Here is a 17,900-nt window from a genome sequence, read left to right on the forward strand (position 1 = left end):
TGGTGGGTACGGTCAGTCTCTGTAATACACTGGGGTACAGCACTGGTGGGTGCAGGTCTGTCACTGTATAACACTGGGGTTCTGTACTGGTAGGTACAGGTCTGTCACTGTATTACACTGGGGTACAGTACTGGTGGGTACAGATCTGTCACTGTATAACACTGGAGTACAGTCCTGCTGGGTACAGGTCTGTCACAGTATAACATTGGGGTACAGTCCTGGTGGGTACAGGTCTGTCACTGTATAACACTGGGGTAAAGTTCTGGTGGGTACAGGTCTGCCATTGTATAACACTGGGGTAAAGTACTGGTGGGTACAGGTCTGCCATTGTATAACGCTGGGGTACAGTACTGGTGGGTACAGGTCTGTCACTGTATAACACTGGGGTACAGTACTGGTGGATACAGGTCTGTCACTGTATCACACTGGGGTACAGTACTGGTGGGTACAGGTCTGTCACTGTATAACACTGGGGTACAGTACTGGTGGGTACAGGTCTGTCACTGTATCACACTGGGGTACAGTACTGGTAGGTACAGGTCTGTCACTGTATAACACTGGGGTACAGTACTGGTGGGTACAGGTCTGTCACTGTATAACACTGGGGTACAGTACTGGTGGGTACAGGTCTGTCACTGTATAACACTGGGGTACGGTAGTGGTGGGTACAGGTCTGTCACTGTATAACACTAGGGTACAGGACTGGTGGGTACAGGTCTGTCACTGTATAACACTAGGGTACAGTACTGGTGGGTACAGGTCTGTCACTGTATTACACTGGGTACAGTACTGGTGGGTACAGGTCTGTCACTGTATAACACTGGGGTACAGTACTGGTGGGTACAGGCCTGTCACTGTGTAACACTGGGGTACAGTACTGGTGGGTACAAGACTGTCACTGTATAACACTGGGGTACAGTACTGGTGGGTACAGGTCTGTCACTGTATACCACTGGGGTACAGTACTGGTGGGTACAGGACTGTCACTGTATAACACTGGGGTACAGTACTGGTGGGTACAGGTCTGTCACTGTATCACACTGGGGTACAGTACTGGTGGGTACAGGTCTGTCACTGTATAACACTGGGGTACAGTACTGGTGGGTACAGGGCTGTCACTGTGTAACACTGGGGTACAGTACTGGTGGATACAGGTCTGTCACTGTATAACACTGGGGTACAGTACTGGTGGCTACAGGTCTGTCACTGTATAACACTGGGGTACAGTACTGGTGGCTACAGGACTGTCACTGTATAACACTAGGGTACAGTACTAGTGGGTACAGATCTGTCACTGTGTCACACTGGTGTTCTGTATTGGTGGGTACGGTCTGTCACTGTAATACACTGGGGTACAGCACTGGTGGGTGCAGGTCTGTCACTGTATAACACTGGGGTACAGTACTGGTGGGTGCAGGTCTGTCACGATATAAAACCGGGGTGCAGTACTGGTGGGTACAGGTCTGTCACTGTATAACACTGGGGTTCTGTACTGGGAGGTTCAAGTCTGTCACTGTAATACACTGGGGTACAGTACTGGTGGGTACAGATCTGTCACTGTATAACATTGGAATACAGTCATGCTGGGTACAGGTCTGTCACAGTATAACATTGGGGTACAGTCCTGGTGGGTACAGGTCTGTCACTGTATAACACTGGGGTGCAGTTCTGGTGGGTACAGGACTGTCACTGTGTTACACTGGGGTACAGTACTGGTGGGTACAGGTCTGTCACTGTATAACACTGGGGTACAGTACTGGTGGGTACTGGCCTGTCACTGTATAACACTGGGGTACAGTACTGGTGGATACAGGTCTGTCACTGTATTACACTGGGGTACAGTACTGGTGGGTACAGGACTGTCACTGTACAACACTGGGCCACAGTACTGGTGGGTACACGTCTGTCACTGTATAACACTGGGGTACAGTACTGGTGGGTACAGGTCTGTCACTGTATAACACTGGGGTACAGTACTGGTGGGTACAGCTCTGTCACTGTATAACACTGGGGTACAGTACTGGTGGGTACAGGTCTGTCACTGTGTAACACTGGGGTACAGTACTGGTGGGTACAGGTCTGTCACTGTATAACACTGGGGTACAGTACTGGTGGGTACAGGTCTGTCACTGTATAACACTGGGGTACAGTACTGGTGGGTACAGGTCTGTCACTGTGTAACACTGGGGTACAGTACTGGTGGGTACAGGTCTGTCACTGTATAACACTGGGGTACAGTACTGGTGGGTACAGGTCTGTCACTGTATAACACTGGGGTACAGTACTGGTGGGTACAGGTCTGTCACTGTGTAACACTGGGGTACAGTACTGGTGGGTACAGGTCTGTCACTGTGTAACACTGGGGTACAGTACTGGTGGGTACAGGTCTGTCTCTGTGTAACACAGGGGTACAGTACTGGTGGGTACAGCTCTGTCACTGTATAACACTGGCGTACAGAACTGGTGGGTACAGGTCTGTCACTGTATAACACTGGGGTACAGTACTGGTGGATACAGGTCTGTCACTGTATCACACTGGGGTACAGTACTGGTGGATACAGGTCTGTCACTGTATAACACTGGGGTACAGTACTGGTGGATACAGTTCTGTCACTGTATCACACTGGGGTACAGTACTGGTGGGTACAGGTCTGTCACTGTACAACACTGGGGCACAGTACTGGTGGGTACAGGTCTGTCACTGTATAACACTGGGGTACAGTACTGGTGGGTACAGGTCTGTCACTGTGTCACACTGGTGTTCTGTATTGGTGGGTACGGTCTGTCACTGTAATACACTGGGGTACAGCACTGTTGGGTGCAGGTCTGTCACTATCTAACACAGGGGTGCAGTACTGGTGGGTACAGGTCTGTCGCTGTATAACAGTGTGGTTATGTACTGGTAGGTGCAGGTCTGTCACTGTAATACACTGGGGTACAGTACTGGTGGGGACAGGTCTGTCACTATCACACTGGGGTACAATACTGGTGGGTACAGGTCTGTCACTGTATAACACTGTGGTACAGTACTGGTGGGTACAGGACTGTCACTGTACAACACTGGGACACAGTACTGGTGGGTACAGGTCTGTCACTGTATAACACTGGGGTACAGTACTGGTGGGTACAGGTCTGTCACTGTGTCACACTGGTGTTCTGTATTGGTGGGTACGGTCTGTCACTGTATAACACTGGGGTTCTGTACTGGTGGGTACAGGTCTGTCACTGTAATACACTTGGGTACAACACAGGTGAGTACCGGTCTGCCACTGTCTTACACTGGGGTTCTGTACTGGTGGGTGCAGATGTGTCACTGTGTCACACTTGTGTCCAGTCCTGGTGGGTACAGGTCTATCAATGTATAACACTGGGGTACAGTACTGGTGGGTACAGGTCTGTCACTGCATAACACTGGGGTACAGTACTGGTGGATACAGGTCTGTCACTGTATCACACTGGGATACAGTACTGGTGGGTACAGGTCTGTCACTGTATGACACTGGGGTATAGTACTGGTGGCTACAGGTCTGTCACTGTATAATACTGGGGTACATTACTGGTGGGTACAGGTCTGTCATTGTACAACACTGGGGTGCAGAACTGGTGGGTACAGGCCAGTCACTGTATAACACTGGGGTACAGTACTGGTGGATACTGGTCTGTCACTGTATCACACTGGGGTACAGTACTGGTGGGTACAGGTCTGTCACTGTATAACACTGGGATACAGTACTGGTGGATACAGGTCTGTCACTGTACAGCACTGGGGTACAGTCCTGGTGGGTACAGGTCTGTCACTGTACAACACTGGGGTACAGTCCTGGTGGGTACAGGTCTGTCACTGTACAACACTGGGGTACAGTCCTGGTGGATACAGGTCTGTCACTGTACAACACTGGGGTACAGTCCTGGTGGGTACAGGTCTGTCACTGTATAACACTGGGATACAGTACTGGTGGATACAGGTCTGTCACTGTACAACACTGGGGTACAGTCCTGGTGGGTACAGGGCTGTCACTGTATAACACTGGGGTACAGTAGTGGTGGATACAGGTCTGTCACTGTACAACACTGGGGTACAGTACTGGTGGGTACAGGTCTGTCACTGTGTCACACTGGTGTTCTGTGTTGGTGGGTATGGTCTGTTACTGTAATACACTGGGGTACAGCACTGGTGTATACAGGTCTGTCGCCGTATAACACTGGGGTTCTTTACTGGTGGGTACAGGTCTGTCACTGTAATACACAGGGGTACAGTACTGGTGGATACAGGTCTGTCACTGTATAACACTGGGGTACAATAGTGGTGGCTACAGGACTGTCACTGTGTCACACTGGTGTTCTGTATTGGTGGGTACGGTCTGTCACTGTAATACACTGGGGCACAGCACTGGTGGGTGCAGGTCTGTCACTATATAACACCGGGGTGCAGTACTGGTGGGTACAGGTCTGTCACTGTATACCACTGGGGTACAGTTCTGGTGGGTACAGGTCTGTCACTGTATAACACTGGGGTACAGTCCTGCTGGGTACAGGTCTGTCACTATATAACAGCGGGGTGCAGTACTGGTGGGTACAGGTCTGTCGCTGTATAACACTGGGGTTCTGTACTGGTAGGTACAGGTCTTTCACTGTAATACACTGGGGTACAGTACTGGTGGGTACAGATCTGTCACTGTATAAAATTGGGGTACAGTCCTGCTGGGTACAGGTCTGTCACAGTATAACATTGGGGTACAGTCCTGCTGGGTACAGGTCTGTCACAGTATAACATTGGGGTACAGTCCCGGTGGGTACAGGTCTGTCACTGTATAACACTGGGGTACAGTTCTGGTGGGTACAGGTCTGTCACTGTACAAGACTGGGGTACAGTACTGGTGGGTACAGGTCTGTCACTGTATACCACTGGGGTACAGTTCTGGTGGGTGCAGGTCTGCCACTGTATAGCACCGGGGTACAGTACTGGTGGGTACAGGTCTGTCACTGTATACCACTGCGGTACAGTACTGGTGGGTACAGGTCTGTCACTGTATTACACTGGGACACAGTACTTGTGGGTACAGGTCTGTCACTGTGTAACACTGGTGTACAGGACCGGTGAGTACTGGTCTGTCACTGTATAAACGCTGGAATACAGTACTGGAGGGTACAGGTCTGTCACTGTATAACACTGAGGTACAGTTCTGGTGGGTACAGGACTGTCACTGTGTTACACTGGGGTACAGTACTGGTGGGTACAGGTCTGCCATTGTATAACACTGGGGTACAGTACTGGTGGGTACAGGCCTGTCACTGTATAACACTGGGGTACAGTACTGGTGCATACAGGTCTGTCACTGTATCACACTCGGGTATAGTACTGGTGGGTACAGGTCTGTCACTGTACAACACTGGGACACAGTACTGGTGGGTACAGGTCTGTCACTGTATAGCACTGGGGTACAGTTCTGGTGGGTACAGGTCTGTCACTGTGTCACACTGGTGTTCTGTATTGGTGGGTACAAGTCTGTCACTGTAATACACTGGGGTACAGTACTGGTGGGTACGGTCTGTCACTGTAATACACTGGGGTACAGCACTGGTGGGTACAGGTCTGCCACTATATAACACTGGGGTACAGTACTGGTGGGTACAGGTCTGTCACTGTATAACACTGGGGTACAGTACTGGTGGGTACAGGTCTGTCACTGTATAACACTGGGGTACAGTACTGGTGGGTCCAGGTCTGTCACTGTATAACACTGGGGTACAGTACTGGTGGGTCCAGGTCTGTCACTGTATAACACTGGGGTACAGTACTGGTGGGGACAGGTCTGTCACTGTATAACACTGGGGTACAGTACTGGTGGGTACAGGTCTGTCACTGTATAACACCGGGGTACAGTACTGGTGGGTACAGGTCTGTCACGGTATAACACTGGGATACAGTACTGGTGGGTCCAGGTCTGTCACTGTATAACACTGGGGTACAGTACTGGTGGGTACAGGTCTGTCACTGTGTAACACTGGGGTACAGTACCGGTGGGTACAGGTCTGTCACTGTATAACACTGGGGTACAGTACTGGTGGGTCCAGGTCTGTCACTGTATAACACCGGGGTACAGTACCCTCCGAAAGGGCATGAGCAGAGATATAGAGAAACTGGGCAATGATGCCTGTATGTCGCTTGGGAAGGAGCAAACATAGAAAATTGGTGCAGTAGTCGGCCCGCATTCTACCTGCATCTGACCTGTCCCGTCCCGTCAGAATCTTATATGTTTCTATGAGATCCCCTGTCATCCTTCTAAACTCCAATGGATAAAGGCCCAGTTGATCCAGTCTCTCCTCATATGTCAGTCCTGTCATCCCTGGAATCAGTCTGGTGAACCTTCGCTGCACTCCCTCAATAGCAAGAACGTCCTTCCACAGATTAGGAGACTAAAACTGAACACAATATTCCAGGTGAGGCCTCACCAAGGCCCTGTACAACTGCAGTAACACCTCCCTGCTCCTATACTCAAATCCCCTAGCTATGAAGGCCAACATACCATTTGCCTTCACCGCCTGCTGTACCTGCATGCCAACTTTCAATGACTGATGAACCATGACACCCAGGTCTCGTTGCACCTTCCCTTTTCCTAATCTGCCGCCATTCAGATAATATTCTGCCTTTGTGTTTTTGCCCCCAAAGTGGATAACCTCACATTTATCCACATTATACTGTATCTGCCATGCATTTGCCCACTCACCTAACCTGTCCAAGTCACCCTGCAGCCTCTTAGCATCCTCCTCACAGCTCACACCGCCACCCAGTTTAGTGTCATCTGCAAACTTGGAGATATTACACTCAATTCCTTCATCCAAATCATTAATGTATCTTGTAAAAAACTGGGGTCCCAGCACTGAGCCCTGCGGCACCCCACTAGTCACTGCCTGCCATTCTGAAAAGGACCCGTTTATCCCGACTCTCTGCTTCCTGTCTGCCAACCAGTTCTCTATCCACGTCAGTACATTACCCCCAATACGATGTGCTTTGATTTTGCACACCAATCTCTTGTGTGGGACCTTGTCAAAAACCTTTTGAAAGTCCAAATACACCACATCCATTGGTTCTCCCTTGTCCACTCTACTAGTTACATCCTCAAAAAATTCTAGATTTGTCAAGCATGATTTCCCTTTCATAAATCCATGCTGACTTGAACCAATCCTGTCACTGATTTCCAAATGCGCTGCTATTTCATCCTTAATAATTGACTCCAACATTTTCCCCACGACTGATGTCAGGCTAACCGGTCTATAATTATCAGCTTTCTCTCTCCCTCCCTTTTTAAAAAGTGGTGTTACATTAGCTACCCTCCAGTCCATAGGAACTGATCCAGAGTCGATAGACTGTTGGAAAATGATCACCAATGCATCCACTATTTCTTGGATCACTTCCTTAAGTACTCTGGGATGCAGACTATCAGGCCCCGGGATTTATCGGCCTTCAATCCCATCAATTTCCCGAACACAATTTCCCGCCTAATAAGGATATCCTTCAATTCCTCCTTCTCACTAGACTCTCGGTCCCCTAGTACTTCCGGAAGGTTATTTGTGTCTTCCTTCGTGAACACAGAACCAAAGTATTTGTTCAATTGATCTGCCATTTCTTTGTTCCCCATTATAAATTCACCTGAATCTGACTGCAAGGGATCTATGTTTGTCTTCACTAATTATTTTCTATTCACATATCTATAGAAGCTTTTGCAGTCAGTTTTTATGTTCCTGGCAAGCTTCTTCTCGTACTGTATTTCCCCCTCCTAATTAAACCCTTTGTCCTCCTCTGCTGAATTCTAAATTTCTCCCAGTTCTCAGGTTTGCTGCTTTTTCTGGCCAATTTATATGCCTCTTCCTTGGATTTAACACTATCCTTAATTTCTCTTGTTAACCACCGTTGAGCCACCTTCTCCGTTTTATTTTTACTCTCGACAGGGTTGTACAATTGCTGAAGTTCATCCATGTGATCTTTAAATGTTTGCCATTGCTTATCCTCCGTCAACCCTCTCAGTTTCCTTTGCCAGTCTATTCTAGCCAATTCACGCCTCAAACCATCAAAGTTACCTTTCCTTAAGTTCAGGACCCTAGTTTCTGAATTAACTGTGTCACTGTCCAGCTTAATAATGAATTCTACCATATTATGGTCACTCTTCCCCAAGGGGCCTCGCACAACAAGATTGCTCATTAGTCCTTTCTCATTACACATCACCCAATCTAGGATGGCCAGCTCCCTCGTTGGTTCCCGAACATATTGGTCTCGAAAACCATCCCTAATAACATAGAAAATAGGTGCAGGAGTAGGCCATTCGGCCCTTCGAGCCTGCACCACCATTCAATAAGATCATGGCTGATCATTCACCTCAGTACCCCTTTCCTGCTTTCTCTCCATACCCCTTGATCCCTTTAGCTGTAAGGGCCATATCTAACTCCCTCTTGAATATATCCAATGAACTGGCTTCAACAACTTATTGCGGCAGGGAATTCCACAGGTTAACAACTCTCTGAGTGAAGAAGTTTCTCCTCATCTCAGTCCTAAATGGCTTATCCCTTATCCTTAGACTGTGTCCCCTGGTTCTGGACTTTAGGAGAAGTTCGGCCCTGGGGGTGAGGGAAAGGGAGCGATGCAATAGAGGCAGCTGAATGGATGGTCTCAGTGATCTTCGTGACAAAGAAGTCCCTGAGATTCTCGTATTTGTTGGAGTTGTGGTCTGTCGGGCAAGGAAGACGACGGGTTGTAGTGGGGGAAGAGTAGCCTGGGATTGTCTTTGCATTCCAGCATGATCCTGGAACAGTGAGCAGTTTTGGCAGAGGGGAGGTCAGGACCCAATAGTGCTTAATGTGGTCCAACCAGCTCTGGTGATGACTGGATAAACCTGATGTCCGCCATAAGCATTCATGTCTGCGTCCCTTGGTCTTAAGGGAGTGGAGATAGGTCTAACATAACCTCATTCTTGGGGGGATCTCCTGTTGATCACTTGGACCTTGCTGACCACAGGGGCACAGCATTGTCGGTCAAATCCCTTCTCTCCTCGATTCAGTGTGCCATTGCCGGGGTTTCCCAAGACCCTGTGACCATGCTGCCCTGCCTTCAGTGATGAATCATTGTGTCCCTGTAGCAGCAGTGTGGCCCACTCGGCATTCCTCTGCCATCCACCCGTTATCCATCCCCACGTCCAGCCCAGCGGAGCCTCATTGCTGGTGATGTCAGCACCCTCCAGGACTTGGCTGGTGGCGACCCTGCCCTGCCCAAGGTGGGTGGGACTTTTTAAACGCATGTGATCAAGGTGAACATGTTCGGCTGAGCTCATTGATCATGTTAAACTCAGACACTACTGGAAGCACTCAACAGATCAGGCAGCGCATGTGGTGTATAGAAACATAGAAAATAGGTGCAGGAGTAGGCCATTCGGCCCTTCTAGCCTGCACCACCATTCAATGAGTTCATGGCTGAACATGCAACTTCAGTACCCCATTCCTGCTTTCTCGCCATACCCCTTGATCCCCCGAGTAGTAAGGACCTCATCGAACTCCTTTTTGAATATATTTAGTGAATTGGCCTCAACAACTTTCTGTGGTAGAGAATTCCACAGGTTCACCACTCTCTGGGTGAAGAAGTTTCTCCTCATCTCAGTCCTAAATGGCTTACCCCTTATCCTTAGACTGTGACCCCTGGTTCTGGACTTCCCCAACATTGGGAACATTCTTCCTGCATCTAACCTGTCTAAACCCGTCAGAATTTTAAACGTTTCTATGAGATCCCCTCTAATTCTTCTGAACTCCAGTGAATACAAGCCCAGTTGATCCAGTCTTAATATATTAGTCCCGCCATCCCGGGAATCAGTCTGGTGAACCTTCGCTGCACTCCCTCAATAGCAAGAATGACTTTCCTCAAGTTAGGAGACCAAAACTGTACACAATACTCCAGGTGTGGCCTCACCAAGGCCCTGTACAACTGTAGCAACACCTCCCTGCCCCTGTACTCAAATCCCCTCGCTATGAAGGCCAACATGCCATTTGCTTTCTTAACCGCCTGCTGTACCTGCATGCCAACCTTCAATGACTGATGTACCATGACACCCAGGTCTCGTTGCACCTCTCCTTTTCCTAACCTGTCACCATTCAGATAATAAATAGTCTGTCTCTCTGTTTTTACCACCAAAGTGGATAACCTCACAATTATCCACATTATACTTCATCTGCCATGCATTTGCCCACTCACCTAACCTATCCAAGTCACTCTGCAGCCTCATAGCATCCTCCTCGCAGCTCACACTGCCACCCAACTTAGTGTCATCCGCAAACTTGGAGATACTACATTTAATCCCCTCGTCTAAATCATTAATGTACAATGTAAACAGCTGGGGCCCCAGCACAGAACCTTGCGGTACCCCACTAGTCACTGCCTGCCATTCTGAAAAGTACCCATTTACTCCTTCTCTTTGCTTCCTGTCTGCCAACCAGTTCTCAATCCACGTCAGCACACTACCCCCAATCCCATGTGCTTTTACTTTGCACATTAATCTCTTGTGTGGGACCTTGTCGAAAGCCTTCTGAAAATCCAAATACACCACATCAACTGGTTCTCCCTTGTCCACTCTACTGGAAACATCCTCAAAAAATTCCAGAATATTTGTCAAGCATGATTTCCCTTTCACAAATCCATGCTGACTTGGACCTATCATGTCACCTCTTTCCAAATGCGCTGCTATGACATCCTTAATAATTGATTCCATCATTTTACCCACTACCGATGTCAGGCTGACTGGTCTATAATTCCCTGTTTTCTCTCTCCCTCCTTTTTTAAAAAGTGGAGTTACATTGGCTACCCTCCACTCCATAGGAACTGATCCAGAGTCTATGGAATGTTGGAAAATGACTGTCAATGCATCCGCTATTTCCAAGGCCACCTCCTTAAGTACTCTGGGATGCAACCAATCAGGCCCTGGGGATTTATTGGCCTTCAATCCCATCAATTTCCCCAACACAATTTCCTGACTCATAAGGATTTCCCTCAGTTCCTCCTTCTTACTAGACCCTCTGACCCCTTTTATATCCGGAAGGTTGTTTGTGGCTTCCTTAGTGAATACTGAACCAAAGTACTTGTTCAATTGGTCTGCCATTTCTTTGTTCCTTGTTATGATTTCCCCTGAATCTGACTGCAGGGGACCTACGTTTGTCTTTACTAACCTTTTTCTCGTTACATGTCTATAGAAGCTTTTGCAGTCCGTCTTAATATTACCTGCAAGCTTCCTCTCATACTCTATTTTCCTTGCCTAATGAAACCCTTTGTCCTCCTCTGCTGAGTTCTAAATTTCTACCAGTCCCTGGATTCGCTGCTATTTCTGGCCAATTTGTATGCCACTTCCTTGGCTTTAATACTATCCCTGATTTCCCTTGTTAGCCACGATTGAGCCACCTTCCTTTTTTATTTTTATGCCAGACAGGGATGTACAATTGTTGTAGTTCATCCATGCGGTCTCTAAATGTCTGCCATTGCCCATCCACAGTCAACCCCTTAAGTATCATTCGCCAATCTATCCTAGCCAATTCACGCCTCATACCTTCAAAGTTACCCTTCTTTAAGTTCTGGACCATGGTCTCTGAATTAACTGTTTCATTCTCCATCCTAATGCAGAATTCCACCATATTATGGTCACTCTTCCCCAAGGGGCCTCGCACAACGAGATTGCTAATTAATCCTCTCTCATTACACAACACCCAGTCTAAGATGGCCTCCCCCCTAGTTGGTTCCTCGACATATTGGTCCAGAAAACCATCCCTTATGCACTCCAGGAAATCCTCCTCCACCGTATTGCTTCCAGTTTGGTTAGCCCAATCTGTGTGCATATTAAAGTCACCCATTATAACTGCTGCACCTTTATTGCACGCACCCCTAATTTCCTGTTTGATGCCCTCCCCAACATCACTACTACTGTTTGGAGGTCTGTACACAACTCCCACTAACGTTTTTTGCCCTTTGGTGTTCTGCAGCTCTACCCATATAGATTCCACATCATCCAAGCTAATGTCCTTCCGAACTATTGCCTTAATCTCCTCCTTAACCAGCAATGCTACTCCACCTCCTTTTCCTTTTATTCTATCCTTCCTGAATGAATGAAACACTTAACGTTTCAGCTGATGACCTTCCATCAGAACAGTATTGTATTAAAGCCATTGACTGATTGTATGAGAAGCTCAGCGATTATTTCTGTGATTCTAACAGGTCGTCAAAGTGGGCATCGTGGAGCAATGTCTATCAACGTCAGGTGGGTGACACACTTAGCTCCTCAACTCACTGTCCCACAACCACGTTCTTCTCTTTCAACTCAAGCACCACTGTTCTGGGTCTTCGCAAAAGATAGCTTTAAGGCCACTCGGGCTCAGTGGGTGAATGTAACGTAGCCAAGTTTGCTGACGATACAAAGGTGGGAGAAAGAGCAATGTGTGAGGAGGACACAGAGGCTGCAGGAGGACGTAGACAGGCTCAGTGAGTGAGCAAGAATTTGTCCGATGGAGTATAATGTTGGAAAGTGTGAGGTTATCCACTTTGGCAGAAAATATCCAAGAGCAAATTATTATATAAATGCACAAAGATTGCAAAGTGCCGCAGTACAGCGGGACCTGGGGGTACTTGTGCATGAAACACAAAAGGATAGTATGCAGGTACAGCAAGTGATCAGGATGGCCAATGGTATCATGGCCTTTATTGCAAAGGGAATGGGGTATAAAAGCAGGGGAAGTCTTGCTACAGTTATACAGGGTATTGGTGAGGCCACACCTGGAGTACTGCGTGCAGTTTTGGTTTCCGTGTTTACGAAAGAATATACTCGCTTTGGAGGCAGTTCAGAGAAGGTTCACTCGGTTGATCCCGGGAATGAGGAGGTTGACTTTTGAGGAAGGGTTGAGGAGGTTGGACCTCTACTCATTGGAATTCAGAAGAAGGAGAGGTGATCTTATCGAAACGTTTCAGATTATGAGGAGGCTCAACAAGGTGGATGCAGAGAGGATGTTTCCACTGATAGGGAAGACTAGAACTAGGGGACATCATCTTAGAATAAGGGGCCGCCCATATAAAACTGAGATGAGAAGAAATTTCTTCTCTCAGAGGGTTGTAAAACTGTGGAATTATCTGCCTCAGAGAGCTGTGGAAGCTGGGTCATTGAATACATTTAAGACAGAGATAGACAGTTTCTTAAACGATAAGGGAATAAGGGGTTATGGGGAGCGGGCGGGGAAGTGGAGCTGAGTCCATGATCGGATCAGCCATGATCGTATTAAATGGCGGAGCAGGCTCGAGGGGCCGTATGGCCTACTCCTGCTCCTATTTCTTATGTTCTTATGTAATGTAGCTCTCGCTGTGCTACTGAATCTCGCAAACCAGAGACTCCAGCTTCAAGCTCAGTCAGTGTTGTGTTTCCGAATGTGTGGGCAGTGTCCATGATGGGGAGTGTACACGAGCTGTGGGTAGTGTCCATGATGGGCAGTGTACACGGGCTGTGGGTAGTGTCCGTGATAGGGGAGTGTACACGGGCTGTGGGTAGAGTCCATGATAGGGGAGTGTACACGGGCTGTGGGTCGTGTCTGTGATAGGGGAGTGTACACGGGCTGTGGGTAGTGTCTGTGATAGTGGAGTGTACACGGGCTGTGGGCTGTGTCCGTGATAGGGGAGTGTACACGGGCTGTGGGTAGGGTCCGTGGTAGGGGAGTGTACACGGACTGTGGGTAAGGTCTGTGATAGGGGAGTGTAGACGGGCTGTGGGCAGTGTCCGGTATAGGGGAGTGTACACGGGCTGTGAGTAGGGATTGTGATAGGGGAGTGTACACGGGCTGTGGGTAGTGTCCGTGATAGGGGAGTGTACACGGGCTGTGGGTAGTGTCTGTGATAGGAGAGTGTACACGGGCTGTGGGCAATGTCTGTGATAGTGGAGTGTACACGGGCTGCGGGTAGGGTCTGTGATAGGGAAGTGTACACTGGCTGTGGGTAGTGTCCATGATAGGGGAGTGTAGACAGGCTGTGGGTAGGGTCTGTGATCGAGGAGTGTACACGGGCTGTGGGCAGTGTCCGGTATAGGGGAATGTACATGGGCTGTGGGTAGTGTCCGTGATAGGGGAGTGTACACGGGCTGTGCGCAGTGTCTGTGATAGGGTAGTGTACACGGGCTGTGGAGAGTGTCCGTGATAAGGGAGTGTACACGGGCTGTGGGTAGTGTCTGTGATAGGGGAGTGTACACGGGCTGTGGGTAGTGTCTGTGATAGGGGAGTGTACACGGGCTGTGGGTAGTGTCTGTGATAGGGGAGTGTACACGGGCTGTGGGCAATGTCTGTGATAGTGGAGTGTACACGGGCTGTGGGTAGGGTCTGTGATAGGGAAGTGTACACTGGCTGTGGGTAGTGTCCATGACAGGGGAGTGTACACAGGCTGTGGGTAGGGTCTGTGATCGAGGAGTGTACACGGGCTGTGGGCAGTGTCCGGTATAGGGGAATGTACATGGGCTGTGGGTAGTGTCCGTGATAGGGGAGTGTACACGGCCTGAGGGTAGGGTCTGTGATAGGGGAGTGTACACGGGCTGTGCGCAGTGTCTGTGATAGGGGAGTGTACACGGGCTGTGGGTAGTGTCTGTGATAGGGGAGTGTACACGGGCCGTGCGCAGTGTCTGTGATAGGGGAGTGTACACGGGCTGCGGGTAGTGTGTGTGATAGGGGAGTGTACACGGGCTGTGGGTAGTGTCCGTGATAGGGGAGTGTACACGGACTGTGGCTAGTGTCTGTGATAGGGGAGTGTACAGGGGCTGTGGATAGTGTCCGTGATAAGGGAGTGTACACGGGCTGTGGGTAGTGTCTGTGATAGGGGAGTGTACACGGGCTGTGGGTAGTGTCTGTGATAGGGGAGTGTACACGGGCTGTGAGTAGTGTCTGTGATAGGGGAGTGTACACGGGCTGTGGGTAGTGTCTGTGATAGGGGAGTGTACACGGGCTGTGGGTAGTGTCTGTGATAGGGGAGTGTACACGGACTGTGGCTAGTGTCTGTGATAGGGGAGTGTACACGGACTGTGGCTAGTGTCTGTGATAGGGGAGTGTACAGGGCTGTGGATAGTGTCCGTGATAAGGGAATGTACACGGGCTGTGGGTAGTGTCTGTGATAGGGGAGTGTACACGGGCTGTGGGTAGTGTCTGTGATAGGGGAATGTACACGGGCCGTGCGCAGTGTCTGTGATAGGGGAGTGTACACGGGCTGCGGGTAGTGTGTGTGATAGGGGAGTGTACACGGGCTGTGGGTAGTGTCCGTGATAGGGGAGTGTACACGGACTGTGGCTAGTGTCTGTGATAGGGGAGTGTACAGGGGCTGTGGATAGTGTCCGTGATAAGGGAGTGTACACGGGCTGTGGGTAGTGTCTGTGATGGGGAGTGTACACGGGCTGTGGGTAGTGTCTGTGATAGGGGAGTGTACACGGGCCGTGCGCAGTGTCTGTGATAGGGGAGTGTACACGGGCTGCGGGTAGTGTCTGTGATAGGGGAGTGTACACGGGCTGTGGGTAGTGTCCGTGATAGGGGAGTGTACACGGACTGTGGCTAGTGTCTGTGATAGGGGAGTGTACAGGGGCTGTGGATAGTGTCCGTGATAAGGGAGTGTACACGGGCTGTGGGTAGTGTCTGTGATAGGGGAGTGTACACGGGCTGTGGGTAGTGTCTGTGATAGGGGAGTGTACACGGGCTGTGGGTAGTGTCTGTGATAGGGGAGTGTACACGGGCTGTGGGTAGGGTCCGTGATAGGGGAGTGTACACGGGCTGTGGGTAGGGTCTGAGATAGGGGAGTGTACACGGGCTGTGGGTAGTGTCTGTGATAGGAGAGTGTACACGGGCTGTGGGTAGGGTTGTGATAGGGGAGTGTACACGGGCTGTGGATTGGGTCAGTGATAGGGAAGTGTACACGGGCTGTGGGTAGTGTCCGTGATAGGGGAGTGTACACGGGCTGTGGGTAGTGTCTGTGATAGGGGAGTGTACACGGGCTGTGGGTTGGGTCTGTGATAGTGGAGTGTACATGGGCTGTGGGTAGTGTCTGTGATAGGGGAGTGTACACGGGCTGTGGGTAGTGTCTGTGATAGGGGAGTGTACACGGGCTGTGGGCAGTGTCCGGTATAGGGGAGTGTACATGAGCTGTGGGTGTGGTCTGTGATAGGGGAGTGTACACGGGCTGTGGGTTGGGTCTGTGATAGGGGAGTGTACACGGGCTGTGGGTAGTGTCTGTGATAGGGGAGTGTACACGGGCTGTGGGTAGTGTCCGTGATAGGGGAGTGTACACGGACTGTGGCTAGTGTCTGTGATAGGGGAGTGTACAGGGGCTGTGGATAGTGTCCGTGATAACGGAGTGTACACTGGCTGTGGGTAGTGTCTGTGATAGGGGAGTGTACACGGGCTGTGGGTCGTGTCTGTGATAGGGGAGTGTACACGGGCTGTGGGTAGTGTGCGTGATAGGGGAGTGTACACAGGCTGTGGGTAGTGTGCGTGATAGGGGAGTGTACACGGGCTGTGGGTAGGGTCTGTGATAGGGGAGTTACACAGGCTGTGGGTAGTGTCCATGATGGGGAGTGTACACGGGCTGTGGGTAGGGTCTGTGATAGGGGAGTGTACACGGGCTGTGCGTAGTGTCTGTGATAGTGGAGTGTACACGGGCTGTGGGCAGTGTCCGTGATAGGGGAGTGTACACGGGCTGTGGGTAGTGTCTGTGATAGGGGAGTGTACACAGGCTGTGGGTAGTGTCTGTGATAGGGGAGTGTACACGGGCTGTGGGTAGTGTCTGTGATAGGGGAGTGTACACGGACTGTGGCTAGTGTCTGTGATAGGGGAGTGTACAGGGGCTGTGGATAGTGTCCGTGATAAGGGAGTGTACACGGGCTGTGGGTAGTGTCCGTGATAGGGGAGTGTACACGGACTGTGGCTAGTGTCTGTGATAGGGGAGTGTACAGGGGCTGTGGATAGTGTCCGTGATAAGGGAGTGTACACGGGCTGTGGGTAGTGTCTGTGATAGGGGAGTGTACACGGGCTGTGGGTAGTGTCTGTGATAGGGGAGTGTACACGGGCTGTGGGTAGTGTCTGTGATAGGGGAGTGTACACGGGCTGTGGGTAGTGTCTGTGATAGGGGAGTGTACACGGGCTGTGGGTAGTGTCTGTGATAGGGGAGTGTACACGGACTGTGGCTAGTGTCTGTGATAGGGGAGTGTACACGGACTGTGGCTAGTGTCTGTGATAGGGGAGTGTACAGGGCTGTGGATAGTGTCCGTGATAAGGGAATGTACACGGGCTGTGGGTAGTGTCTGTGATAGGGGAGTGTACACGGGCTGTGGATAGTGTCTGTGATAGGGGAGTGTACACGGGCTGTGGGTAGTGTCTGTGATAGGGGAATGTACACGGGCCGTGCGCAGTGTCTGTGATAGGGGAGTGTACACGGGCTGCGGGTAGTGTGTGTGATAGGGGAGTGTACACGGGCTGTGGGTAGTGTCCGTGATAGGGGAGTGTACACGGACTGTGGCTAGTATCTGTGATAGGGGAGTGTACAGGGGCTGTGGATAGTGTCCGTGATAAGGGAGTGTACACGGGCTGTGGGTAGTGTCTGTGATAGGGGAGTGTACACGGGCTGTGTGTAGTGTCTGTGATAGGGGAGTGTACATGGGCTGTGGGTAGTGTCTGTGATAGGGGAGTGTACACGGGCTGTGGGTAGTGTCTGTGATAGGGGAGTGTACACGGGCTGTGGGTAGTGTCTGTGATAGGGGAGTGTACAGGGGCTGTGGATAGTGTCCGTGATAAGGGAGTGTACACGGGCTGTGGGTAGTGTCCGTGATAGGGGAGTGTACACGGACTGTGGCTAGTGTCTGTGATAGGGGAGTGTA

At 50.2% G+C, this 17,900-nt stretch overlaps 1 protein-coding gene across 1 annotated transcript in view; it reads left to right on the forward strand.

The window, feature by feature from the left end:
* LOC139252633 (phosphofurin acidic cluster sorting protein 2-like) overlaps positions 1-17,900 on the forward strand; it is a 469,430-nt gene that overhangs the window by 391,275 nt on the left and 60,255 nt on the right. Inside the window, exon 16 of the mRNA XM_070873440.1 lies at positions 12,239-12,281. Within this exon, the coding sequence (XP_070729541.1) occupies positions 12,239-12,281 (43 nt within the window). The remainder of the gene's footprint in view (positions 1-12,238; positions 12,282-17,900) is intronic.

Source organism: Pristiophorus japonicus, unplaced genomic scaffold, assembly GCF_044704955.1.
Source record: "Pristiophorus japonicus isolate sPriJap1 unplaced genomic scaffold, sPriJap1.hap1 HAP1_SCAFFOLD_471, whole genome shotgun sequence".
Taxonomy (NCBI): Eukaryota; Metazoa; Chordata; class Chondrichthyes; family Pristiophoridae; genus Pristiophorus; species Pristiophorus japonicus.